General features: G+C 41.2%; 1 protein-coding gene across 5 annotated transcripts in view; it reads left to right on the top strand.

Moving 5' to 3' along the window:
• GRM5 (glutamate metabotropic receptor 5) overlaps positions 1–26,671 on the top strand; it is a 279,818-nt gene that overhangs the window by 82,352 nt on the left and 170,795 nt on the right. For all 5 annotated transcript variants that reach the window (XM_032219956.1, XM_032219957.1, XM_032219954.1 and 2 more), the window contains exon 2: positions 6,133–6,382. In XM_032219956.1, the coding sequence (XP_032075847.1) occupies positions 6,133–6,382 (250 nt within the window). The remainder of the gene's footprint in view (positions 1–6,132; positions 6,383–26,671) is intronic.

The raw sequence follows: 26,671 nt of genomic DNA, 5'->3' as shown, positions 1-26,671 counted from the left end.
TAAAAATGCAAGTAGAAAAATAGGGACCACCTTTGGTGGGAAGGTAACAGCATTCCATGCACCTTCTGCGTTTAGTCATGCCGGCCACATGACTAAGAGTCTTAGAAAACAGTGCTAGCTCTTCAGCTTTGAAACGGAGATGAGCACTGCTCCCTAGAGTCTGGAACAACTAGCACATATGTGCGATGGGAACCTTTTCTTTACCTTGAAGCTGAGCTCAAGTACTTTGACCACCAAATGAGAAGAGAGGATTCCTTGGAAAAGACCCTGATGTTGGGAAAAAGGGAAGGTGAAAGGAGAAGGAGACAAAAGAGGATGAGATAGTTAGATAATGTCATCAACACAATGAACATGAGTTTGGGCAAACCTTGGGAGACAGTTGAAGAGAAGGGAGATCCTGGTGTACTATGGTCCATGGGGTCATGAAGAATCAGACATGACTGAAGTGGTATTAACACTTCACGTGATCTTGATTCTATCCCATTAATAGAGGGATAAAATCAAGATCACGTGAAGGGTTAATACCACTTTATAAGACCTTGGTAAGGCCACACTTGGAATTACTGCATCCAGTTTTGGTCACCACGATGTAGAAAAGATGTGAAGACTAGAAAGAGTGCAGAGAAGAGCACCAAAGATGATTAGGGGACTGGGGACTAAAATATATGAAGAACGGTTGCAGAAACTGGGTATATCCAGTTTAATTAAAAGAAGGACTAAGGGAGACATGATAGCAGTCTTTCAATATCACAGGGGCTGCCACAAAGAAGAGGGAGTCAAGCTATTCTCCAAGGCACCTGAGGGCAGGACAAAAACAAAGGATGGAAACCAGTGGTGGGATTCAATTTCTTTTACTACCAGTTCTGTGGGCGTGGCTTGGTGGGCGTGGCTTGGTGGGTGTAGCTTGGTGGGTGTGGCAGGGGAAGATTACTGTAAAATCCCCATTTCCTTCTGATCAGTTGAGACTCGGGAGGCAGGGAATAGATGGGGGTGGGGCCAATCAGAGGTGATATTTACCGGTTCTTCGAACTACTCGACATTTCTGCTACCAGTTCTCCAGAACTGGTCAGAACCTGCTGAATGCCACTGCTGATGGAAACCAGTTAAGGAGAGAAGCAACCTAGAACTAAGGAGAAATTTCCTAAGAGTTAGAACAATTAACCAGTGGAACAGCTTGCCTCCAGAAGTTGTGAATGCTCCAACACTGGAAGTCTTTAAGAAGATGTTGGATAACCATTTGTCTGAAATGGTGCAGGTTTTCTGCGTGAGCAGGGGGTTGGACTAGAAGACCTCCAAAGTCCCTTCCAACTCTGTTATTCTATTTTACTGAACAATAACAATAGCATCAACGACTTAAGTCTCTGGTTACCAATTAAAAATCATTTCTTGATATAGCAGACTGTCATACTACAATGAAGTTGATACCACCTACAACTGGCCTGGCTTGTGACGTATCCTTTGATTGGCCAGGAACCCTAAATTCTGTGAAAAGTAGCTCCTGAGAATCACATTTTTACTATCAGGGTAAAGAATCATCTTTTTTTGACAGCCAAGATTCTTCCTTCTCTATTCTTTTTACTGACAGCTCAAATTAATTTTCTCCTAAAGATCAGAGACTTCTGTCCTGTTTCAAAGATGAGTTGATGAAAGCTAGCAAAATGCTTCCAGGACAGATTTCAAATTTAGTATGACATTTCAAATTAAATGTATCCACCTTTCTCAGGATCATTATTATGTCAATTTTTAATTTGTTATTTATTTTATTTATAATACTTTTCATCTTCGTCAAACAGTGTGTGAACTGGGTACAATTTGATAGTTCATAGTCCACATATTTGTTGTTATATTCATTACAATAACATTGATAATATAACTATATATCAAGATAATTACAATAAAATGTAATATCTTCATAAACCTCTCTCTGGAGTAATATTTTTCTTCTTCTATCTCTTCCTTCTTAACTTCTGTTTCTGTTCTCTTGCCATTAACAAAATACATCCCATGTCAAAAATATTCAGTTTCTTCTCGATAGTAAGCGTTAATCTGCCCATTTATGTGCATTCCATTATTTTCTGAATCACTTTTTTGTCTGATGGGATCTCCTCACTTTTCCACGGTTGTGCAAATACAATCCTAGCTGCAGTCAGTGCGTGTAAAATCAAATATGTAGTCTTTTTATTGTATTTTTCTGGTAGGATGCCCAGCAAAAACATCTCTGGTCTCAGTTCAATATTCTTCGTCATTTTTTCCAACCAGATATGTATTTTCAACCAGTATTTTTTAGTTTTGGGACATGTCCACCACATGGTAATATGAACCTGGTGTTTGGTTACATTTCCAACATTTGGTTGATCTATCTTTATACATTCTAGCCAGCCTTGCCGGTGCAAAGTGCCATCTATAAAATATTTTGTACAAGTTTTCCTTATATGCAGTTGACATTGCCATTTTTACATTCCTATCCCATGGTTTCTGCCATTTATCTAATTCTATTGTGTTTGTTGTTATGTATATTGTTGACTACTGTAACTGTTATGTCTCTGGTAAGCAAACACATTTAGTGGTATTTTATTTATTTTTTTAGCAGATTTTTTTTATTTTTTTCCCTTCTACAACACCTTACAGTCATTACATCAACATTGTTATGTCATCATACCTATACATGTATATAATATTTTGCTTCTATATTTATACACCTTTATACACAGTTATAGATAGATAGATAGATAGATAGATAGATAGATAGATAGATAGATAGATAGATAGATAGATAGATAGATAGATAGATAGATAGATAGATAGATAGATAGATAGATATATTTAGTGTCACAACCCTTGGTATGCCCCAATTATGGGAGGAAGCTAACTGCTTCCATTATCTGTCTATCGGCTCGTCACAAGAAACCATCACGACAGAAACCCAATATTTTTACCGTTGCCTTTGTTACATTTGTGTTGTATTTGTGCTGATAAATAAAGGGAGACTAGTATAGATCTATTTCAAGCTATTTAGCTCTCATCAGCTAGCCATACCCTTATTGGGATTCGAACCTGTGCTGTATTGCATCTTAGGCAGATGTCTTAACCATTAAGCCACAGGTCCTCCTCCTTATCAGCTGAAGCCAGGGAAGTAGGTATATATTTAGTGTCTAGGCTTAATATATTTAGGCTCTCTATATACATACATACATACATACATACATACATACATACATACATACATACATATTGTTTTTTTGGCTTAATTAATTTTATTAGTTTTGCAGCCATTTGTACCAATTGTTCCAAATTTCATAATATTCTGACTCTTCTTTATCTTTTAATTTCAGTGTTAATTTGTCTATCTCTGCATAATCCAAAGTTTTTTTTATCACTAATTCGTCCGAGGGGGCATTATTTTGTTTCCAGCATTGGGCAAATGCTATTCTAGCTGTAGTTAGCAGATGTGTTAATATGTACTTAATTTTCTTTGAATATTTCACTTTGATGATTCCCAGCAGAAAGATTTCAGGTTTGTATTTTATCTGTTCTCCTGTAATTTCTTGCACCCATTTCCAAATTTTTGTCCAATATTTTTGTGATTCCGGGCAGGTCCACCATATGTGATAATAAGTGGTATTTTAAATGTCTCAGCTTATGTGTATTTTTGTTCCATGTATATCAAGTGACCTTGAATCTGAAACCTGGTGACTACATAGATGTAACCACACATTTTACTTGGCAGCTCTTGGAAAGTGATTTAACACTGCCATAATCCCAGGATCATGTTTTGATTTCCACAAATGTGGGATTTCCTGGTAGTATCTCATATTTATACTAAGCACCTCTGATCCTGTTTAGCTTGTTGAGATCAGACAAGGTCATATGGAGTGAGTACTTATTGGAGTATGGCATATGCAAAAATAAACATAATGTCTTCAGACGTTATTATGAAAGCAATAAACCGAATGTCCTGTTTATAAGTGAGAAACCGATGCTAATCTCCCAAGTTTCCAGCAATAACATTTCTTCAGCTCAGATCACCTGAAGTCTGCATATCACTGTTTAGGTTGACTCAGCCTTCCATCCTTCTGAGGTTGGTAAAATGAGGACCCAGATTGTTGGGGGCAATATGTTGATACTGTAAACCGCTTAGAGAGGGCTGTAAAGCACTATGAAGCGATATATAAGTCTAAGTGCTATTGATATTATGTCATGTCACTGCTTATATGATGAAGTAATATTGTATGGCATCACTGCATCATACAAGGACCTCTGGTGGCACAGTGGTTAAAATGCAATATTGCAAGCAAACTATCCATAGCCTGGAGTTCGATGCCGGCCGACTCAAGGTTGACTCAGCCTTCCATCCTTCCGAGGACACAGAAATAAGGACCCAGATTGTTGGGGGCAAGAGGCTGAGCCTGTAAACCACTTAGAGAGGGCTGTAAAGCACGTCTATGTGCTATTGCTATTGCTGTAATTGTATACTGGCCTTTTTTTAAATTATGTCCCACTGACATATTCGGTTTGCAATGAGTTGCTATTCCATATTTTTTTTTTTGAAGTATTGTTACTTTTGTAGGTTTACTTGCTTACTTTACTTTATTGATTAGCCTTTGGGCAATGGTAGGATTCAAATAATTTAACAACTGGTTCTCTGCCCGAATGATTTCTTCCAACACCCAGTTCACCAAACTGCTCAGAAAGTTAACAACCGGTTCTCCCGAAGTGGTGCGAACCGGCTGAATCCCACCACTGCCTTTGGGCCACATCAAAGTGCAGAATCCCAGAGACAAATTATTACTAGAATCTGATAAAATACGATTTAAAATCAAATTGAATAAAATACAATAATTTAATATAGAGATAAATAAAATATGATAAAACAGTGTTTCTCAACCTTGGCCACTTGAAGTTGTCTGGACTTCAATTCCCAGAATTCCCCAGCCAGCGAATGCTGGCTGGGGAATTCTGGGAATTGAAGTCCAGACATCTTCAAGTGACCAAGGTTGAGAAACACTGTGATAAAATTATACTTCAGTGTTACCCCTACAATCTACCCCAATCAGTCCCACGTATGCCGATTTCACCTATGCAGGTATTCTCCATCTTAGTCCTCATCTGTTCCTTTACATTTGATTTCAATTTCCCAGTTATGTGATGATGTCACATCAACAGGGGTGAGCTGCTGGAGGTTCACAGCGGTTCGGGAGAACCTCTAGCTAATATTCTGTGCAGTTCAGAGAACTCCCAAATCCCACTCTTGGCTGGCCCTGCCCACCCCACTCCTCCCCACCCAGGAGTCCCCACGTAGCCTGTTTTGGATGCAGGAAAGTGCAGGGTGCATGCAGAGGCTCGGGGAGGGCAAAAAAACGGGCCTAGCTTGGTATCTTTTCTCCCGCCCGGAGGCTTGAGGAAAGCCTCTGGAGCCTAGGGAGAGCAAAAAGCTCCCCCCCATCATGGAGCAGTAGGCCAACTAGGCCACACCCACCATAGCCATGCCTACCCAGTAACCAGGCAGAGAACTCCTTGCTAAAAAAATTTAAGCCCACCACTGCACGTCACTGTTTATAAGGGCCCTTCCAGAGGTGGGTTCCTACCAGTTCGCACCTATTCGGTAGAATCGGTTCGTCAAATCTACCGAACCGGTTAGAAGAGGTTCCACCAGTGGACTCGAAAAGCAGGCCACACCTACAGAAGACATTCCCAAAAAATTTGAAACCCACCACTGGTCCTTGGATATGATTATTCTACACTATCATGCTCATATTCATAAAACTCAGTGCCTCTGTGAAAGGTAAGGATGACTACTGCATTTGTGGTGCAATCAGAACATTGCGTGTGTTGAAGTTGTTTTAACGCAAACCAAAGATGCCTTTTAAAAAACACGTTTACATCATATTCTTATGCATGCCAGTGCTGTGTGTGAGGTAATTTAAGGTGGTTCTGACAAGTGTCGTCGGCATCTTCATATCCGGTCACATGGGCTGCAAGCCACTCCCATCCGGTCACATGGTCAGCAAGCCACTCCCACAAAGGAGGCCACACCCACAGAGTAGGTTCGAACAATTTTTGAAACCCACCACTGGGCCCTTCCCACTATTTTTTTGGCTAATATTTTTGTGCGTCTCTTGGTTCTCGCTCTAGGAAACTATGGTGAAAGTGGGATGGAAGCCTTCAAAGACATGTCAGGTAAAGAAGGGATCTGCATCGCTCATTCTTACAAGATCTACAGCAATGCCGGAGAACAGAGTTTTGATAGATTGTTGGAAAAGCTCAGAAGCCACTTACCCAAAGCAAGAGTTGTCGCCTGTTTCTGCGAAGGGATGACAGTACGAGGACTGTTGATGGCAATGAGACGCTTGGGGCTGGCCAGTGAATTTTTACTGCTGGGCAGGTGAGTAAATCTGTCATTCGTTGTTGCCTTCTTTGGATAAACAGAACAAATCCTTCAATATTTGCATTCGAGCTGTATCGTGGTTAAAGATATCTTGATTCAGGTTGACATCAGGAGAACATTAATCCACTACAGGTAGTTCTTGACTTACAACCATTTGTTTAGCGAAGTTACAACAGCAATCAAAAAAAGGTGACTTGTCACATTACTGTGTTTTATTGCGCCGTTTAATTTAGTTAGTTGTGTAAATGCTAATAAGGGTTTACCACCAGGCAGAGGTCTCAAATGAATTTGCCAGATGAGAAGCCATTGAAGGGTCCATCATATTGTTTACTGAGAACTTGTAGTAGTAGTAGAAGAAGCAGAGTCTGGGGGTGGAATCAAGCAAGCAATCAGCCTAGAGTCGTTACGTTCCCATAAGCAGTGCGAGTCCCACCCCTCTAGAGTTCCTTTAACTGTTGTCTAGTGTCAATTTAATGCTGGCTGTTAATCGACTACATTCTTGTGTGATAAAATCTAGTGAAAAATCTAGTGGACTACAATAAATAGCAAAATGTTCAAGATAAATCTGACTGTTTATATTTATATCACTTTGATGTGTGTTCACAAATATACAGTGTGTCCACTGTAAAGGTTTGTCCTCCTTTTTTAGTAGTGAAGAACTTAGCTTGGGTTTTGCAATTTAAATGTGCTTATCACCTCAATGTAAACACGATTGGAACTCAAGGTACCCATGTAGGTATAAACTTCCAATGGTGTTGGCCAGAGGTGGTATTCAGCCTGTTCTGACAGGTTCTGGAGAACCAGTAGCAGAAATTTTGAGTAGTTTGGAGAACCGGCAAATAGGCTGGCCCCGCCTCTGCTGCTTCCCAGTTGATCTTCTTTTGTTGCCCTGTGCAGGAGAACAGAGCTGGAAAGCAGATTAGTAGGGAGGGGAGGGAATGGGGATTTTGCAGTATCCTTCCCCTGCCACGCCTATAAAGCCACACCCACAAAGCCACACCACACCCATTAAAGCCACGCTCACAGAACCAGTAGTAAAAACTTTTGAATCACGCAACTGGTGCTGATATGCCATAATGCCCATCTGTTTTCCTGTCCCATCTGGTTTTATTTCATTTTCTTCTTTTAATTAAAATGAAAAAAAACCAGATATTGTACTGTGTTGCAAAGTAAATCTCTGGTTTCAAATGTAATTTCTGAGTACAGTGAAACCTTGAATTAATGGAGTATTTGTGGGAGAGAGATGCCTGTTCAATCTAAGTGTCTGTTTAACCTGCATTAAATGTAATTGATGTAATTTACATTGGTGTTATTTGTGGAATTATGCAGAGTAGGTTAAAGCCAATAATCTAAAACCATCAAGTATGTCATTACTTGAATGACATAAATATCATTAATTATCTCAAATTTCAGTCGAAGATTACCTGTATTTGTAAATCGAGGATCATCGGTAAAGGTAAAGGTTCCCCTCGCACATATATGCTAGTCGTTCCTGACTCTAGGGGGCAGTGCTCCTCTCCGTTTCAAAGCCGAAGAGCCAGCGCTGTCCGAAGACATCTCCGTGGTCATGTGGCCGATATGATTAAACGCCGAAGGCGCACGGAACGCTGTTACCTTCCCACCAAAGGTGGTTCCTATTTTTCTACTTGCATTTTTAGGTGCTTTCGAACTGCTAGGTTGGCAGAAGCTGGGACAAGTAACGGGAGCTCACTCCGTTACGTGGTGCTAGGGATTCAAACTGCCGAACTGCCGACCTTTGTGATTGACAAGCTCAGTGTCTTAGCCCCTGAGCCACTGTATCCCTTTTAACCACCTGCACTTGTTTCCAAATCTGAATATCAGCAGGCTCAAGTGAAACCCTACCATTTGCGGAACTTTGGTCTTCCCCCAAATAACAACAGATGAAAAGCAGTCATGGAGAAGGATTATATCTTCTTAGAACTATCAGGAAAAGACCCAGTGATAGATAGTAATACGTTGAAGAATGCAAACACTAGTAAGTAGTAGTTGGAAGAGGTAGTAGAGGTACTACTTCTTTTAGAAGTCACAACTGTGAGAGAGATCTTTGACTCCTAGTGGACAATTTAGATATGAGCCAGCAGTATGCTGCAGTTGCCAGCAAAGCAGTGATGGGTTTCAAAATTTTTTAGAACCTCTTCTGTAGGTGTGGGAGTGGCTTGTCGGCCATGTGACCGGGTGGGAGTGGCTTGCCAGCCATGTGACTGGGTGGGCGTGGCCAACTTGTAAAATGTGATGAAACCCACTTAACAAGGCTCTTGCTTAGCAAACAAAATGTTGGCTCAGAAATTCTGGCATTGAAGTGTGCAAGTCTTAAAGCTGTCAAGTTACAAGACCCTTGCACCCCTAACCCTTTAGGGGAAAAAACCCCAGGGGTGTTCAAACTTGACAGCTTTAAGACTTGTGGACTTCAACTCCCAGAATTCCTCCTCTCACTCTTCATCTTGATGATGTGCAGACGGGCGGGGGGAGGGAGCTGGAACCGGTTCTAAACGGCCCTGTAGATTTATGGAACCTCTTCTTTAGAAGAGGTTAGAAGTGGCAGGAACCCACCCCTGCAGCAAAGCCAACCCAGTCCCTAGGCTGCATTAATAGAGGAATAGAATCAAGATCATGTGAAGTGTTCGTACCATTTTATAAGGCCTTAATAAGTACACTTGGAATATTGCAGCTAGTTTTGGGTACCATGATATTTAGAAAAAGATATTTAAACTTTAGAAAAAAAATTAGATATTTAGACTTTAGAAAGAATGCAGATGATTTGGGGACTGGAGAATAAAACATGAGCAACGGTTGCAGGAATGGAGTATGTCTACTTTAATGAAAAGAAGGACTAGGAGTGACATGATAGCAGTCTTCCAATATCTATGCAGCTGCCATAAAGAACAGGGAGTGAAGCTATTCTCCTATTCCCCAAAGCCCCTGAGGGCAGGACAGGAAGCAATGGATGGAAATTGATCGAGGAGAGAAGCAACCTAGAACTGAGGAGGAATTTCCTGACAGTGGGAACCATAAACCAGTGGAACAGAAGTTGCCTTCAGATGTTGTGGGTGCTCCATCACTGGAGATTTTCAAGAAGAGATTTGAAACCCCTTTGTCCAAAGTTGTGTAGGGCTGTGATTGTAAACCTATGGCCCTCATGCCACAGGCTCAGTCCAGTCCAGTTGCTCTCTGCATTCTTAAGTAGCAAATATCAATTCACCAACTTGTCTCTGCAGGGAAGAGGGACTTCCAGGCCTTCAACCAGGAAAAGCATTTTTTACAATTTCGTTTTAAGTCCTCGGTGAAACCAAGGACATAAAGATACAGAGAACAAAAATTCTTACTCTCCATTGCGTGTCTTTGAGTCCTACTGATGGCATTGTATGATGCTTTACGGTTAAGAAACTACAAGCAGTCACATTGCTTAAGGCTTTGCTGCGTCTTCCATGCTCCACTGAGTTGAAAATATATATCTGCTATGCTGTCTCTTGTGCCAAAGGTGATTTGAAAACCTATTTTATTCTTTATCAGGAAGATAACTAGAATGTGGCTTGGACACCATCAGTTCATAGAACAGTGAAGTGGAACCCCAGAATTATGGAGGAAATCACGTTCAATCATCATCACCACTAGCACCATCCATGCAAGCTTCTCTCCACAATTTATATAAGTGCAGAGCTGAGCATTAATTGTTCCATGCTTCAGACAAAAAAAAATTACGTGTCCAACTAATCAAGGGGTAGTTGAACTATTTTTTCCTTGCAGTGGAGATAGAAGTGTATTTTCCATCCTAATTGAAGATCAGAAGATGACCTTAAGGAAAGAAGTAGCCAAGTAGTTCATTGAATGATATGTGGGATAGTCAAGAATGGTAGCAAGCAATGTTGTGTAGAAGGGATGCAACAGGGAACAAGATCCTTCTGGGTTTCAGGTATATATATATATGTGTGTGTGTGTGTGTGTGTGTGTGTGTGTGCGCGCGCGCGCTGATAAATAAATAAAGGGAGACTAGTATAGATCTATTTCAAGCTATTTAGCTCTCATCAGCTAGCCATACCCTTACTGGGATTCGAACCTGGGCTGTATTGCATATTAGGCAGATGTATTAACCACTAAGCCACAGGCTGTCCTCCGTTATCAGCTGAGCCAGGGAGAAAGGTAAATATTTAAAGTCACAACCCCTGGTATGCCCAAATATGGGAGGAAGGTCACTACTTCCATTCTCTGTCCATCGGCTCGTCATAAGAGACCATCCAGACAGAAACCCTATATATATATATACATACATACATACAGACAGACAGACGTACAGACGTACAGACATACAAGAAGTCCTCACTTACCAACTACTTGTTCAGTGATCTTCTGAAGTTATTATTATGATGCTGAAAAAGGAGACTTACAACCAATCCTTGAAGTTACAGCTTTTGCAGAATTTCTATGATTATGTGGTCGTAATTCCCATGCTTGGCAATCAGATTTCATTTATGATGATCCCAATGTTACATGGTGTCAGGATCATCATTTGTGACCTTCGGGGTTTGCTTCCAACCAGAAAGGCAATGGGAAAAGCTGTCAGGAAGCCAATAGTTGCAATTATATGAAGTCATGATTAACGATCACAGCCAGAACTGATATTGTGCGATCACACAACATTGCACTTAATGACCACGGCACTTGGCAATAGAGATTTTGGTCCCGACTGTGGTTGGAAAGTGAAGACTAAAGTTAAAGGTAAAGGTTCCCCTCGAGCAAATGTACTAGTCGTTCCTGACTCTAGGGGGCGGTGCTCATCTCTGTTTCAAAGCTGAGGAACCAGCATTATCCAAAGACATCTCCGTGGTCATGTGGCTGGCATGACTAAACGCCAAAGGTGCATGGAATGCAGTTACCTTCCCACCAAAGGTGGTTCCTATTTTTCTACTTGCATTTTTTTAATGTGCTTTTGAACTGGCAGAAGCTGGGACAAGTAACAGGGGCTCACTCCATTATGCGGCGCTAGGGATCCAAACCGTTGAACTGCCGACCTTCTGATCGACAAGCTCTTTGTCTTAACCACTGAGCCACCGTGAAGACTACCTGTATATTAAACTTTCAATTGTCAGTTAAATATTATCTGGTGTAGCATTTACAGCTATATGTATATTTTTGTTAGGTTTTGGGAAGCAGTAAAGGATTTACTGGGAAAGGGTTGTTTGTGTCTTTGACAGTCTTGGTAATTACAAAGTTAAATCCATAGTTTTCTTGGCAAGAATTGGCTTGCTCTTGCCCTCTTTTTCATAAGGCTGAGAGAGAGGGTTGGGCCCAAGGTCATCCAGCTGGTTGTGTGTTTAAAGTGAGACTAGAACTCACAGTCTCACAGTTTCTAGCCTGATAGCAATAGCAGTTAGACTTATATACCGCTTCATAGGGCTTTCAGCCCTCTCTAAGCAGTTTACAGAGTCAGCATATCGCCCCCAACAACAATCCGGGTCCTCATTTTACCCACCTCGGAAGGATGGAAGGCTGAATCAACCCTGAGCCGGTGAGATTTGAACAGCCGAACTACAGAACTGCAGTCAGCTGAAGTAGCCTGCAGTGCTGCATTTCGTGGCACGACAAAACCGCGCTCGTCAAAATAGCGGTGATAAAATCGCGTCGCTAAAGCCGCGACGTCATCACCACGCGTCATCACCGCCGCGACAACAGCGCGGCAACAGAAGGGCGCTTTAAAATGGTGCCGCAGCAGAAAGCCGATTTCAATTAAGGTAAGGGTTAGGATTAGGTTTAGGGGTTTGTTTTAGGATTAGGTTTAGAATTAGATTTAGGGTTAGGGTTACTGAGTGCTTGGGAATGCGCGGATTTGCCCTCCACGATTATGTCATTGCGGTAGGGTCACGTTTTTCCTTAGCGCTTCGAACGGCGCGAATTAGTCTTCGCGCTTATGTCTCCGCGGATAAGCGCTTCACGGATTTGTGGTGGAACCCTGCATTTAACCACTGCGCCACCTCGGCTCTATCTCTGATGCTTTAACCACTGCACCAAACTAGCTTTCAGGCCTTGATTTAAGGTCTGAGTTATTAATTTTTCAGCAAAAGCTAAACATTTTAGAATGCACGATATAGTTTTATATAAAGTGTGGAGTATTGTTCTGGGGCCTTATGTTGCCAGATTTTGACATCTCTACTCAAAGGAGGCTCCAGAGTTTAACAAAAGAACGTTTGAGAGTTACATGCAAAATTCAGATGTCACCGTAAGTTTGTTATGCTTTCAGGGTAAAAGAAATAACTAGTTTCAAGAGTGGAAAGTTGTGTTTGTGACTATGAGAGACTACAAGAGACTCTGCTAGTCAGCAATGAAGCAGAGGAACAGCTGGAGCCTGTTCCCAGTCTCCGCATGTGCAGAGCTGCCAGAGGACAAGAACAACTAAGAAAGCAGGGTCAACTTGGGAGTAAAGCCACCCCTTGGAGGTGATTGGCCCCTCCCATAGGAAACAAAAGAGGGGCGAAGGGGGAGTGGGCTTTTGCAGGAAACAATTCGTTCCTTCGGCTGTTTCAAGAGTGGGAAGTTCTGTTTGTGACTATAAGAGACTCTGTGCCAATTGTTGCCTTGCCCTGCGTTTGGACACTAGTTGTTTGGCAGCTCGCCAAACAAGATAAGGTTCGTGTTGATAAACATTCCTCTGAAAGACTGTTTGCCAAGCCTTGCTGACTGTGAATGAAAGGAATTCACAGTCGTGTAAATAAAGAGGTTTTGCCGGGACCAAGACTTTGCTTCTTGCTTTCTAAGGAAGTCTGGGTCGGAACACTGCCCACCTGTGCATTGGAGCATTCTTTGTCAGCTCCAACTTTGCAAAGCCATTAGAAAACTTATCCTCTTAGTAAAATGGTTCCTCCCATTTTGCTGTCAATGAAAAAACTGAATTTTGAAGATCCAGAGATATTTCCGGCTTGTGCTGATCTCTTCTACTGTAACCTGGTATCGTCCCATATTTTAGTTTGTCGCATTTATTTCTTTTAACATTTTTGGAGTGCTACTGAATTATAATTTTAACTGGTTTTTACTTTGGATAGTTTTTAGTACATTGGAAATGTTCTTAAAAGCCAAGAAGCAGGTGAGAATCTTTTATACAGGAATCTTATTATGATTTAACCTTGTTATTAATTATTAATCTATGCAGACTCACAGTGGCTCACAACAACGTGCCAAAAAGCAATGAAACATCCATGGTGGTTTTTTTTCAAAAGGGACAGTGTGGATTCATAAGCAAAATGAAAAATAACAAACAATGCATGATTAATCATTAAACAAACAAACATCCAAACATCAGTAGTAATTCCCTGAGGGCTATCTGGAAAAGTTTAGCCTGGAAGGCTGCCACTGATAAGGCCATTAACTACTAGAGTAAATAAAAATATTTGGACCCAGCCTTGTTCTAATGCTGCTTCAGAGCTGCTTTGTTAGAGAAAAGCAGAAAGCAACCTCAAAACTGAGCAAATTGGAAGCTGAGCTCCACTTATAATTCTATTTTGAATTAGAGAAAGGAAAGAAATGCGATTCTCAGCAACTGTATAAGATGCATGGAATTCAATTCCCAGAATGCCCCAGGCTGCCTTGCCTGCTAGAGAATTCTGGGAGTTTAAGTCCACCTGTCTTAATTTTGCCAGTGATAACACACACTGGCCTAGACAACAACAGAAATATTCTGGGAGTTGATATCCCAAATTTCCCCTTGGAGAAATCACTCTGTGTGAAATAACATTCAAATATAGCAATCTACCTTTGGGATGGGATAAAGGGTTGTGCAAATGCCAATTCCAATTGAAAGTAACCCTTCCTTCTTTCCTTCCTCCCTCCCTCTCTCCTTCCCTCCCTCCCTTTCTCTTTCTTTATTATTAATTTTTGAAATTTGTCATATACAACCTATTTTTCCTTAAGCTCTCAGAACAAAATAATAACAATAATTACAGTTATTACCATCATGGCTTGCCCCACGTACAGGTTTTTACCTGTTTTCCATCAAATTTCTCCACTAGACATTATTCTCTAGGGTTAGCCAGATGGTAATCTATAGCAGCATTTTTCAAATTTGGCCACTTTAAGATGTGAGGACTTAAAAGTCCCCAAATTTGGAAGTTAAAGTCCACACGTCCTAAAGTTGCCAAATTTGAAAAATAAAAACCTGCTATAGAATACCAACTGGCTATCTATCACTGAGGAATCCCCAATAGGATGAAACCACGTCATGTACTGTCTACTTCCTAGCAGTCGGTGATACTAGCAATTAGTCTACAATGTAAAAATAAGTAGAGAGATGGTGTAATGATGAAGACCCAAAGCTAGAAACCAGGAGACTGATTTATAGGCATGAAAGCATCTGGGTGACTTTTGGGCCAGTCACTTTCTCTAAGCCCTAGGAAGGATGCAATGGCAAACCAGTCTTGAAATCTTGCCAAGATAATTGATTGATTGATTGATTGATTTAGTTTATTTGTATGCCGCCCTTCTCCGGGAGGGACTCAGGGCGGCGAACAACTCAAAAGGGGAAAAAGGGGATACAAACACAATACACGTAATTAAAATACACAAAGACCTGTCCAGCTGATTGCTAGGCATAAACACTAGCTCAAAAGCAAATCATAATAATAATAAAATGTATATATGTAAAAACGGCTCTGGGTATGTATCTTCCAGCATAACTCTGGAACGCCTCGAGCAATTTCAACCAAATGTGGTACACAGCTAACTTACTCTCTGGAAACAAATACTGTGGGGGTAAGACACCTCTAACACCCCTCAGGGTGTGTGTTCGGTTAAGATACAGCCTGTTGTGCCTTAAAATGGCTTTTACTGTACTGCCATAAAATGGATTCTACTATGCAGCGCAATGGAGTTGTCATGCTAACGGCTTCACAGTACTCCACAAGGGGGCTCCCTCTGGTAAGGGGGAAAATCCAACATTAGAAATTACGTTTGGTCCGGATATTTTCCCCCTATAAATAAATATCAGGGCAACATCGGGTTATCGGCTAGTGAAAAATAAAAACAAGAAAAAGGAGAATAGTTGCTGTGACTTTGGCTTGACTCCAAAGGCAGGAAGAGAGAGGAACAGTTCTGGGTTCATATCCAACTTGGTACAGGATTATGTTTTCCCAGCTTCACTGGATATCCACATGTGGAGTCAGCTGCTTTGCAGTGCAGGGTTGAATACAGAAGCTGGGAAATCATCCAATGGCTTTATGCCTGTGGTATGAAGGCAGGCTGGAGAACTGTTCCCTCACCCTTTTATCATTAAATTAAAACTGCAGATTGGAAAAGATAAAACAGGAAGAACATTACCTTTTTATAACAGGAAATATAAACGGGATGGACTTGTTTTATAAACGGGATGGACTTGCTTTATTTTATTTTATTTTCAATGCTTGGGGAAAAGAAATGGGCTTAAGATGAAATTTTAAAGCAGGGGTGGGAGACGAAGTTGAAGTCCGTAAATCATAAAGGGGCCATCAGACAGATTAACACAGTTGGAAGGGACCTTATAGGTCATCTAGTCCAACCACCACTGCTCAAGGAGGAGCCCCTACACCGTTTTTGACAAATGGCAGTCCAATCTCTTCTTGAAAGTCTCAAGTGATGAAACCCCCCACAACTTCCGAAGGCAACTTCTGTTCCATGGGTTGATTGTTCTCACTGTTAGAAAGTTCCTCCTTATTTCTAAGTTGAATCTCTCCTTGGCCAGTTTCCATCCATTATTCCTTGTCTGGCCTTCGGGTGCTTTGGAAAACAGCTTGACCCCCTTTTCTCTGTGGCAGCCCCTCAAATATTGGAACCCTGCTATCATGTCTCCCTTGGTCCTTCTCTTCACTAGACTAGCCATGACCAGTTGATTGTATGTTTTAGCCTCCAGTCCCCTAATCATCTTGGTTGCTCTTCTCTGCACTTTTTCTAGAGTCTCAACATCTTTTTTATAATGGCGACTGTTCTGTAGGGAGAACGAGGCATACAGGAACTGAGGCAAGGCAGGTTGAAGCTAACACAACCTTTACATACATCTCAGATGTAGCCATTCAAAGTTGGATGGGGCTAGGCTCAATTGGGGAGTCTTCAGATTTTAAGCGAGAAAATGTGTGCCTTTAGCATCTGCAAGGCATAACACTCCTTTGACCACTTAAACTTCTGCAGTGCAAAAACATTCCACAAACTGTTAAAATATTCATGACTGGGAGAGACATGGGAACAAGGTCAGCCAATGAATAGGCATAGCAACTAAGTCAGCCAATGGGAACTTAAACAGATCTGAGTCTGTGCAGAGAATTGAAACAGAAACTTAAGTAAGAAGTCTGGGTGTGGCTTAGCTATTTTTTATAGTGGCGACTGTTCTGTAGGGAGAACGAGGCATACAGGAACTGAGGCAAGGCAGGTTGAAGCTAACACAACCTTTACATACAGCTCAACGTAAAGCAAACCTCGAACCGGCAAACAGCAACATTTGACAGCTGACAGCCCTTTTTATACTAGAGCTGTCAGACGCTTAACCAATAGAATGGCGGGATTCTCCCGCCAGCTGGCTGCTCGCGTCTTAGCCAATCAGGAGCTGGCAATGCAAGTCAATGGCGTCGTAGCCTTGAGGACTTAACACCAACCAAAACTGGATGCAGTATTCCAGGTGTAGTTTTTACTAGGACTTTATGGAGTGGCATTGGTGCCTCAGTTGATCTTGATTGTTTCCCATCATTACCCATCTCTGTTCTAAAGCAAATTGCGTTTTGCAGAGGCGCATGGAATTGTGAGAAAGAATTTTTGAAAATCACACTTTCCTTGCACATTTGAAAGAAAGAGACAACACGATGGTTGTTTGTCTCCTTGAAAGAGAGAGAGAGAGAGAGAGAGAGAGAGAGGGAGAGAGAGAGAGAGAGAGAGAGAGAGAGATTGAGGGAGGAATCTTGCTCTCAACTCGCAAAGCATTTCTATGTCTGTTAAACTTGCCTTTTGTCATGTGAATTGCTAGCCACTTCTGGCTCCTATCCTATTCTCAGATACACTGCTGGATGCTTTGTTGAATCAATACTCAGCAATTTAGAACAGGCAAGCATGTCTAAAGGGAAACAAAGGCAGGCCTATTCCAGGTTTAAGGCACAATATGGACATATTGTAGGCTCTCTGCTTACTCAGTTGGCCTTCATGTGAAATAGGATTCCTCAACCTTCTTCTTTTTAAATTTGTTTCCTGTATTTTTCTGCATGTTTCTCGCGTGGATTTTTTAAAATATATAATTCAAGGTCATTGCAGCTGGAGTTGGGTTGCCTGGCAAATATCATGGCTTAGTGATAGGGACCAAACCCTAATGCTTTGAGCCTCATTACCCAAGGTCAAATATGGCTTTTTAGGCTTGTGCTCCAGCATGCAAATTTTCTAATGAGACTCAAAGTCTAGTAGTAAAGTGAAGTAAAGTAAAGATCATCCAGGTCATGGTTGTCCCAAAGGTGCTTTTTCAGGAGGCAACTGGACTTTCTTGGTTTTTTTTTCTGTTGAAGATGTTTCGCTTCTCATCTGAAAGCTTCTTCAGCTCTGACAGGATAGTGGGGAATTGAGGGATTTATATTGCTTGCAGACAGATGGTCATTTGCATCCTTTTAGAGGGTCATTGAGGCCACCTGGAGGTTTATCTGTGTCCTTAGGATCACCTGAGTAGTGCTCCTGGTTCCTCTAGTCTGCAATTTTCCTTCTGGAAATCCATTCCTATTCACAACATTCAAAGGGTGCTCCTCTATGATGGCTGGGGAATTCTGGGAGTTGAAGTCCACAGGTCTTAAAGCTGCCAAGGTTGAACACTCCTGTGCTAGAAGATCCCACCAGACTTTGATGGCATCTCAGATGTAGCCATTCAAAGTTGGATGGGGCTAGGCTCAATTGGGGAGTCTTCAGATTTTAAGCGAGAAAATGTGTGCCTTTAGCGTCTGCAAGGCATAACACTCCTTTGACCACTTAAACTTCTGCAGTGCAAAAACATTCCACAAACTGTTAAAATATTCATGACTGGGAGAGACATGGGAACAAGGTCAGCCAATGAATAGGCATAGCAACTAAGTCAGCCAATGGGAGCTTAAACAGATCTGAGTCTGTGCAGAGAATTGAAACAGAAACTTAATTCAAGAGCCGAGATGGCACAGTGGTTAGGGTGCAGTACTGCAGTCCACTTTAGCTGACTGTGAACTGCAGTTCAGCGGTTCAAATCTCACCGGCTCAAGGTCGACTCAGCCTTCCATCCTTCCGAGGTGGGTGAAATGAGGACCTGGACTGTGGGGGCAAGTTGCTGACTCAATTTGCTAAAAAAAAAAAATTTGTAAACCGCTTAGAGAGGGCTGAAAGCCCTATGAAGCGGTATATAATAAATAAATAAATAATAAAGTAAGAAGTCTGGGCGTGGCTTAGCTATATTAAGCAGTCTGCTGCTCTGAGAAGTAAACTTAGCAGTCTGTCTGGGCTTGTCTGCTGAAATGAAGCTAACTGTGTTTGCCTGCAACTCTCCTACCTTGTGTTTTACTTGGAAGAACCACCTGTTGGTATTGTACATTTATTCATCTATTCTTATGTATACAAAGAAGTTAATGAATCTTGCTGAATCAGTTATTTGTGTGCTTCTGGATTTGAATTTATGCCACAAAATTTGACACAAACAAACATCAAACCAACTTGGGGTGTAAAGGGGTGTCGGTAGGCCCTCTAACTATATTTTTGGCATTTTCCTATGATTCATCTGCAGTGAAATAACAATGTTTTAAATGACTTAGTAAATGTTTGGCCGCACAGAACTGGAGTCCAGGTTTTCCGATTACAAAAAAATTTCTATAAAATGCAGTTATCTTGCCTAATGAACAAGCCTTCCCTTGGCCACACACATCTTTTTGTGATTTATAATGTTCCTCGTGTCACCAAAGTGGATAAACATTACATGTGGCTGGCTGAGATTAGACGCTAACAAATAGGCTCCCGAAACAATTTGGCCGCTCTCAGAACATACTGTTGCTAAGAAATAAAGGGGGCTAATTAAGTTAAATTAAACGCAATTTATTCCTTGTTCGATGGGCAAGATACATCGTATTAGAATCCAAGCGTATTCGTCATGGTGATATTTCTCACCTCACTTCATTATGTGCTGAGCTTGGGCATGACCAAAAGGAGGGGAAAGTTACGTGAGTTTTTTAGGACTTGGAATTGAATACAGATAGTTCTCAATTTACAATGTGCGCGCAGGTTGCAAACCGGCAGTAAACTTCGGCAGCAACCCACCCCGGCTACAGACCCCTCACATCCTGGACCTAAATTGTTCCAACTCCTACCCTCAAATGACACTATAGAGCGCTGCACAGCAAGACAATTAGACACAAGAACAGTTTTCCCCTGAATGCCATCGCTCTGCTAAACAAATAATTCCCTCACCACTGTCAAACTATTTATTTATTTATTTGTTTGTTTGTTTGTTTATTTATTTGTTTATTTGTTTATTTATTACATTTATATGCCGCCCTTTTCCCCGAAGGGGACTCAGGGCGGCTCACAATTCAATCAGGGAAGGAGATACAAACAGGGGGATAAAAAGACGAGACATAACAATACAAAATTTAAAAACACACAACAACCATACCATTTGAGAAGGGGAGCAAGAACTCTTTAGCCCCAGGCCTGTCGGAACAGCCAGGTTTTAAGGGCTTTGCGGAAGGCCTGGAGGGTGGTGAGGGTTCGAATCCCCACGGGGAGTTCGTTGCAGAGGGTCGGAGCAGCCACAGAGAAGGCTCTCCTCTGGGTAGTCGCCAGTCGGCATTGGCCGGCGGATGGAATTCGGAGGAGGCCTAATCTGTGGGATCTGATCAGTCTGTTGGAGGTATTTGGCAGCAGGCGGTCTCTCAAGTACCCAGGTCCAATACCATGAAGGGCTTTATAAGTGACGACTAGCGCCTTGAAGCGTAGCCGAAGACCAATAGGCAGCCAGTGCAGCTCGCGGAGGATTGGTGTTACGTGGGTGAACCGAGGTGCACCCACAATTGCTCGCGCGGCTGCATTCTGGACAAGCTGAAGTCTCCGAATGCTCTTCAAGGGCTGCCCATGTAAGGCTGCATTACTATTACTATTAGTCTTCTCATCGTTCCTATCATCCATCTCCTCCCACTTATGACTGCAGGACTGTAACTTTGTTGCTTGTATCCTTACGATTTATATTGATTGTTTCCTGATTGCTTATTTGTATCCTATGACTATCATTAAGTGTTGTACCTTATGATTCTTGACGTATGTATCTTGTCTTTTTAAGTACACTGAGACCATTTGCACCAGACAAATTCCTAGTCAATCAGACTTGGCCAATAAACAAATTTTCTATTCCATTCCATTCCATATTTTCTATTCTATTCTATTCATATTTTCTATTCTATTCTATTATATTCTATTCATATTTTCTATTCTATTCTATTCATATTTCTATTCTATTCTATTCATATTTTCTATTCTATTCTATTCAATATTTTCTATTCTATTCTATTTTATTCCTTTCCATATTTTCTATTCTATTCTATTCATATTTTCTATTCTATTCTATTTTATTCCTTTCCATATTTTCTATTCTATTATATTCTATTCATATTTTCTATTCTATTCTATTATATTCATATTTTCTATTCTATTCTATTTTATTCCATTCCATATTTTCTATTCTATTATATTCTATTCCATATTTTCTATTCTATTATATTCTATTCCATATTTTCTATTCTATTCTATTTTATTCCATTCCATATTTTCTATTCTATTCTATTTCATATTTTCTATTCTATTCTATTCCATATTTTCTATTCTATTCAATTCCATTCCATATTTTCTATTCTATTCCATTCCATTCCATATTTTCTATTCTATTCTATTCCATTCCATATTTTCCATTCTATTCCATTCCATTCCATTCTATAACATCAAACCCTTTAAAGAGCCGAGGTGGCGCAGTGGTTAGGGTGCAGTACTGCAGACCACTTCAGCTGACTGTTATCTGCAGTTCAGCGGTTCAAATCTCACCGGCTCAAGGTTGACTCAGCCTTCCATCCTTCCGAGGTGGGTGAAATGAGGACCCAGACTGTGGGGGCGATATGCTGACTCTGTAAACTGCTTAGAGAGGGCTGAAAGCCCTAGGAAGCGGTATATAAGTCTAACTGCTATTGCTATTGCTATAAACTATTCCAAAAGTTGTAAATGATAGTCTTCCCAACAACCCTGTATGTTAGATGAGACTATAGGAGAATGAGTTATTATGAGCATGATTGGGGATTTGAACCCAAGCCTCCTCTGATTGACCCTCAATACATTACCTTTGTGTTTGGAAAGAAGGAGGGTTAAAAATCAGGGCACCAACCATCATTTCTAAAATCAGAGAAGCGATCAATTTCCCTACGACCCGATTAAAGTGACAAAGTGGGGAACATCAAACACATTTCTCCCTCCGTCTGACTGACGGATCATTTGTTCTGTAGCCGTTGTCCCTCTGGGGGTTAAAGCTGAAGGCAACCGATAACGTGGATGAAATACCAAAAACCTTGAAATCTCAATTTGCTCAGAGGGACTAGAGAAAGCCCTGTAGATCTTGGCAGAAACAGTCAGGATCCAGGAGGGAATTGAGGATGGGAGACGTGTCCTTCCACGCTGATTTTGCTCTTTTCTTTTTTTGTTTGTTTAATGGGAGAAAGAAAACACCCTGCAATGATCAAAAAGGAGAATAGAACTAAGGCAGTGGAATCTAGTGACTATTCAGACTGGTGGCGAGTCTAGAGAAAAGAAGGCGATACTTTTGCTGACTGCCGCCTGCCTGCAATTTGGCAGTTCTAATCTCACTGGCTCAAGGTTGACTCAGCCTTCCATCCTTCCGAGGTCAGTAAACGAGGACCCAGATTGTTGAAGGCAATAGGCTGACTCTGTAAACCACTTATAGAGGGCTGTAAAAGCACTGGGAAGTCTCAATGCTAATGCTATTGCTGTATTGTTCCGTTTAACGATTACAAACCATTGCAAGTCTTGTGGGGCAGCAGCGAAGTCTTTCAATAAACAAGCAAGTAACTCTAGAGCCTTTCAGCCTGGATATTGTAGTCTCTTACAAATCCCAGTCCTATAGTCATAAGTTAGAAGAAACCTTGTTGATCTTTTTTAGTCCAACCTCTTGACCAAATCAAGAATTTCCACACCTTTCCAACAGCTGCCCAACCTTTGTTTGATGGACACCCACAACTCCAGGAGGTAGACTTAATTGTCAGGAGCTCCTTATTTTAAGTTTGAATCTCTTTCTTTAAAGAATCTCTATCTCTCTGTCTTTCTCTTTCTGTTTTTCTCTTTCTATCTTTCGGTCTTTCTATCTTTCTGTCCTTTTGTCTTTTTCTATTTTTCTGTCATTCTGTCTTCTTGTCTTTTCATCTTTCTCTTCTATCTTTCCATCTTTCTGTCTTTCTATCTTTCTGTTTCTATTTTTCTGGTCTTTGGTCTTTTCTCTTTCTGTCTTTCAGTCTTTCAGTCTTTCCATCTTTCTACCTTTCTCTTTCTGTCTTTCTATATTCTCTTTCTATTTTTCTGTCTTTCGGTCTTTTCTCTTTCTATTTTTCTCTTTCTTGTCTTTCTATCTTTCTCTTTTTCTGTCTTTTGGTCTTTTCTCTTTCTATCTTTCAGTCTTTCCATCTTTCTATCTTTCTCTTTCTGTCTTTCTATCTTTCTCTTTCTATTTTCTGCCTTTCGGGTCTTTCTCTTTCTATCTTTCAGTCTTTCTGTCTTTCTGTCTTTCTATCTTTCTCTTTCTATTTTTCTGTCTTCGGTCTTTTCTCTTTCTATCTTTCAGTCTTTCCGTCTTTCTTTCTATTTCTATTTTCTGTCTTTTGGTCTTTTCTCTTTCTATCTTTCAGTCTTTCCGTCTTTCTGTCTTTCTATCTTTTTGTCTTTCTATCTTTCTCTTTCTATCTTTCTATCTTTCTCTTTCTATTTTTCCGTCTTTTGGTCTTTTCTCTTTCTATCATTCAGTCTTTCCATCTTTCTCTTTCTGTCTTTCTGTCTTTTTGTCTTCTATCTTTCTATCTTTCTCTTTCTATTTTCCTGTCTTTTGGTCTTTTCTCTTTCTATCTTTCCGTCTTTCCGTCTTTCTAGCTTTCTCTTTCTGTCTTTCTGTCTTTCTATCTATCTTTCTTTCTTCTTTCTTTCTTTTTCTTTCCCTCCTTCCCCCTTCTATATTTTTGTTTTACTGTTGTGCACTCTGGAGAGTGCACAACAGTGGCAGCCCTTCAGATTTCAGAAAATTACTAAAATGTCTCTCCTTCACCTTCACTTCTTTAGGGTAAATATATCCCGTTCTTCAGTGTCCTTCACAGGATTTCACTTCCAAACCCTCGCCTTCTTTCCTGGTCTTCTCTCTGCAATTTGCAAGATCTTCAGCATCCCTCTTCCATCTTGGCAAAGAAACTGCAGCAGGTGCTGTCTAACCAATATAGCACAGAGCAGAACTAACCACTTCCTATAATCTTGAAATTAATGCTGGTGTTGCTGCAGCCAAAGATTTCACTGGCTGTTTTGACAGCTGCCGCAAACATAAATCTAGGGCCATCATGCCTGGCTATCGTATGTTTTTTTTTAAAAAAATCCAACCAATATGTGGCTTTGTTAGAGAACTGTATTTCATTCTAAATAGAATGGAATGGAATGGAATGGAATTCTTTATTGGCCAAGTGTGATTGGACACACAAGGAATTTGTCTTTGGTGCACAGGGGTGGGTTTCAACCGGTTCGCGGCGGTCCCTGCGAACTGGTTGGTTGCCGAACCCGGAAGTAAGTAACTTCCGGGAATGGCGAAGGGCGCGCCCCGCCCACGGTCCTTACCCGGTTTTGACGAGGTTCTGTGCTTCCACGCATGCGCAGGACGCATACAGCGCCTGCGCGATCGTCCAGGAGCAGCTGGAGCGTCACGCAGACGCTAGTACGCATGCGTGCACCATGCGCATGCACGAGGACGCCGCCGGCCCCGTTCCAACTGAACCGGTTGGAACGGGGTGAGAAACCCACCCCTGTTGGTGCATATGCTCCCAGTGTACATAAGGAAAAATAAAATAGAATACATTCATCAAGAATCAGAAGATATACACTTAGTGATAGTCATAGGTTACTAAAAAGCAATCAAATTATACCAGGAAACAAATAAAACAATATATATTTTAAAGATACAAAGCACCTAGTTATAGTCATAAATTGAAAGGGATAGGTACTAGGAAAGAGATAGGTATTAGGAAGGAAGAGAAGAATAACAGTAATACAGCCTTAGTAAATAATTTAACAGTGTTGTGGAATTATTTGTTTAGCAGAGTGATGGCATTCAGGAAAAAAACTGTCCTTGTGTCTAGTTGTCTTGGTGTGCAGTGCTCTATACTGTGTTTTGAGGGCAGGAGTTGAAATAATTTACGTCCAGGATGTGAGGGGGTCTGTAGCAAGGGTGGGTGGCTGCCAGTTTTACTAACGGTTCGCAACCTTTGCGCATGCACAGAACAATTTACAGTGAACTGCGCAGACACAGTCACCAAAATCAAAATGGCGGCGGCCAAGCGGCAGCGAGGGAACCCGTTCGGGGGCGTGGCAGGCCTGGGTCGCTGACGGTTCTGCGATCCAGGCCTGAATTCCACTATCGGTTTGGCCGAACCAGGAGCAACCCACATCTGTTCTGTAGATATTTTTACAGCCCTCTTTTTGACTCGTGCAGTATACAGGTCCTCAATGGAAAGCAGGCTGGTAGCCATTGTTTCTTCTGCAGTTCTAATTATTCTCTGAAGTCTGTGTCTGTCTTGTTTGGTTGCTGAGTCAGAGAGGGACAACCGGGCCATTTTCACCGAGCCGAGGTGGTGCAGTGGTTAGGGTGCAGTACTGCAGGCCACTTCAGCTGACTGTTATCTGCAGTTCAAATCTCACCGGCTCTAGGTTGACTCAGCCTTCCATCCTTCCAAGGTGGGTGAAATGAGGACCCAGACTGTGAGGGCAATTTGCTGACTCAATTTGCTAAAAATCTGTAAACCGCTTAGAGAGGGCTTGAAAGCCCTAGGAAGCGGTATATAAGTCTAATTAATAATAAATAATAAATAAAATTCCTGTTTTATTAGCTACAAGCGTCCGTATGACTTCAGTTATTTGGGTAAAAGCAAACAGAGCCCACATCGCAGCACGAACACATCCTCTCCCACATTTTCCTTATATGTGCATTATTATGTTCCTATTTAACAAGCAATTTCTTCCCCATTAGTTCTGCTATAAATATTATTCTCTGTGCTTTATTATTTTCAATGACAAACCACATGCGCCAACATATAAGTGAAAAATCGGATGGGGAATGGGGGCTTGTAATGTTTAGGAGTTCCACTTTTTGTAAAATGAGTAATGTTATAATACGCCTGTTTTGACCTTTGAATCTCCTCCAGTCAAAACATGAGCCAAATACAACAACAGAGAGCAGTACAAACCATATATAATCCAGCCGGATTATATACAATAAATGAATAATGGCTACATGAATTTTCTGGGCCTAAGGACACATTTCATCCTTCTGTAATGTCTGCAGGACTTCATTCCTACAAGGAGCAGGCAAAACCGGAGCAAAACCTACATTTAATGTCATTTGCATGTAATTAAAATTGAATTAATATTATTTACTAGCAGTGTTTATTTCCCAATTTTCTCCTTCAAGACCTACTAATTCAATTTGGGAAACAGTTTGGGGGGTTTTGAGAGCTGTGTGCAAAGCTGGTGGGCGGCGCATGAAATCTATGGATTTGCACCATCATGGCTGCATGAATATTATGTAACAGTTGCTTGACATAATAGTTTTTACAAGCTGGCCTTACAATCATTTTTATTTGTGTGTGTGTGTGTGTGTGCTTAAATATTGGCAGATGTCTTCCAACAGAAGAATACTTTTCTTCCTTAGTGCTTTCAAGTCAGTGTTGATTGCTGGAGAAGACATGATAGCTGTCTTCTGGTGCTTGAGGGACAGTCACAGGGAGGGAGTCAGCAAAATTTTTCGGGCACCGAATTGGTAGTAATGCCGGCAGGGCTGGAGGATAAAACATATGAAGAACGGTTTGCAGGAACTGGGTATGTCTATTTGAATGAAAGATGGACTAAGGGTGTCATGATAGCAATGTTCCAATATCTAAGGAGTTGCCACAAAGAAGAGGGAGTCAAGCTATTCTCCAAAGCACCTGAAGGCAAGACAAGAATAGCAATAGCAGTTAGCAATACCAGTTAGACTTATATACT

The sequence above is a fragment of the Thamnophis elegans genome, chromosome 6 (genome assembly GCF_009769535.1).
Source record: "Thamnophis elegans isolate rThaEle1 chromosome 6, rThaEle1.pri, whole genome shotgun sequence".
In the NCBI taxonomy this organism is placed as follows: domain Eukaryota; kingdom Metazoa; phylum Chordata; class Lepidosauria; order Squamata; family Colubridae; genus Thamnophis; species Thamnophis elegans.
The sequence above is the reverse complement of the archived record's forward strand: the minus strand, read 5'-3'. Positions and strand labels throughout refer to the sequence as shown.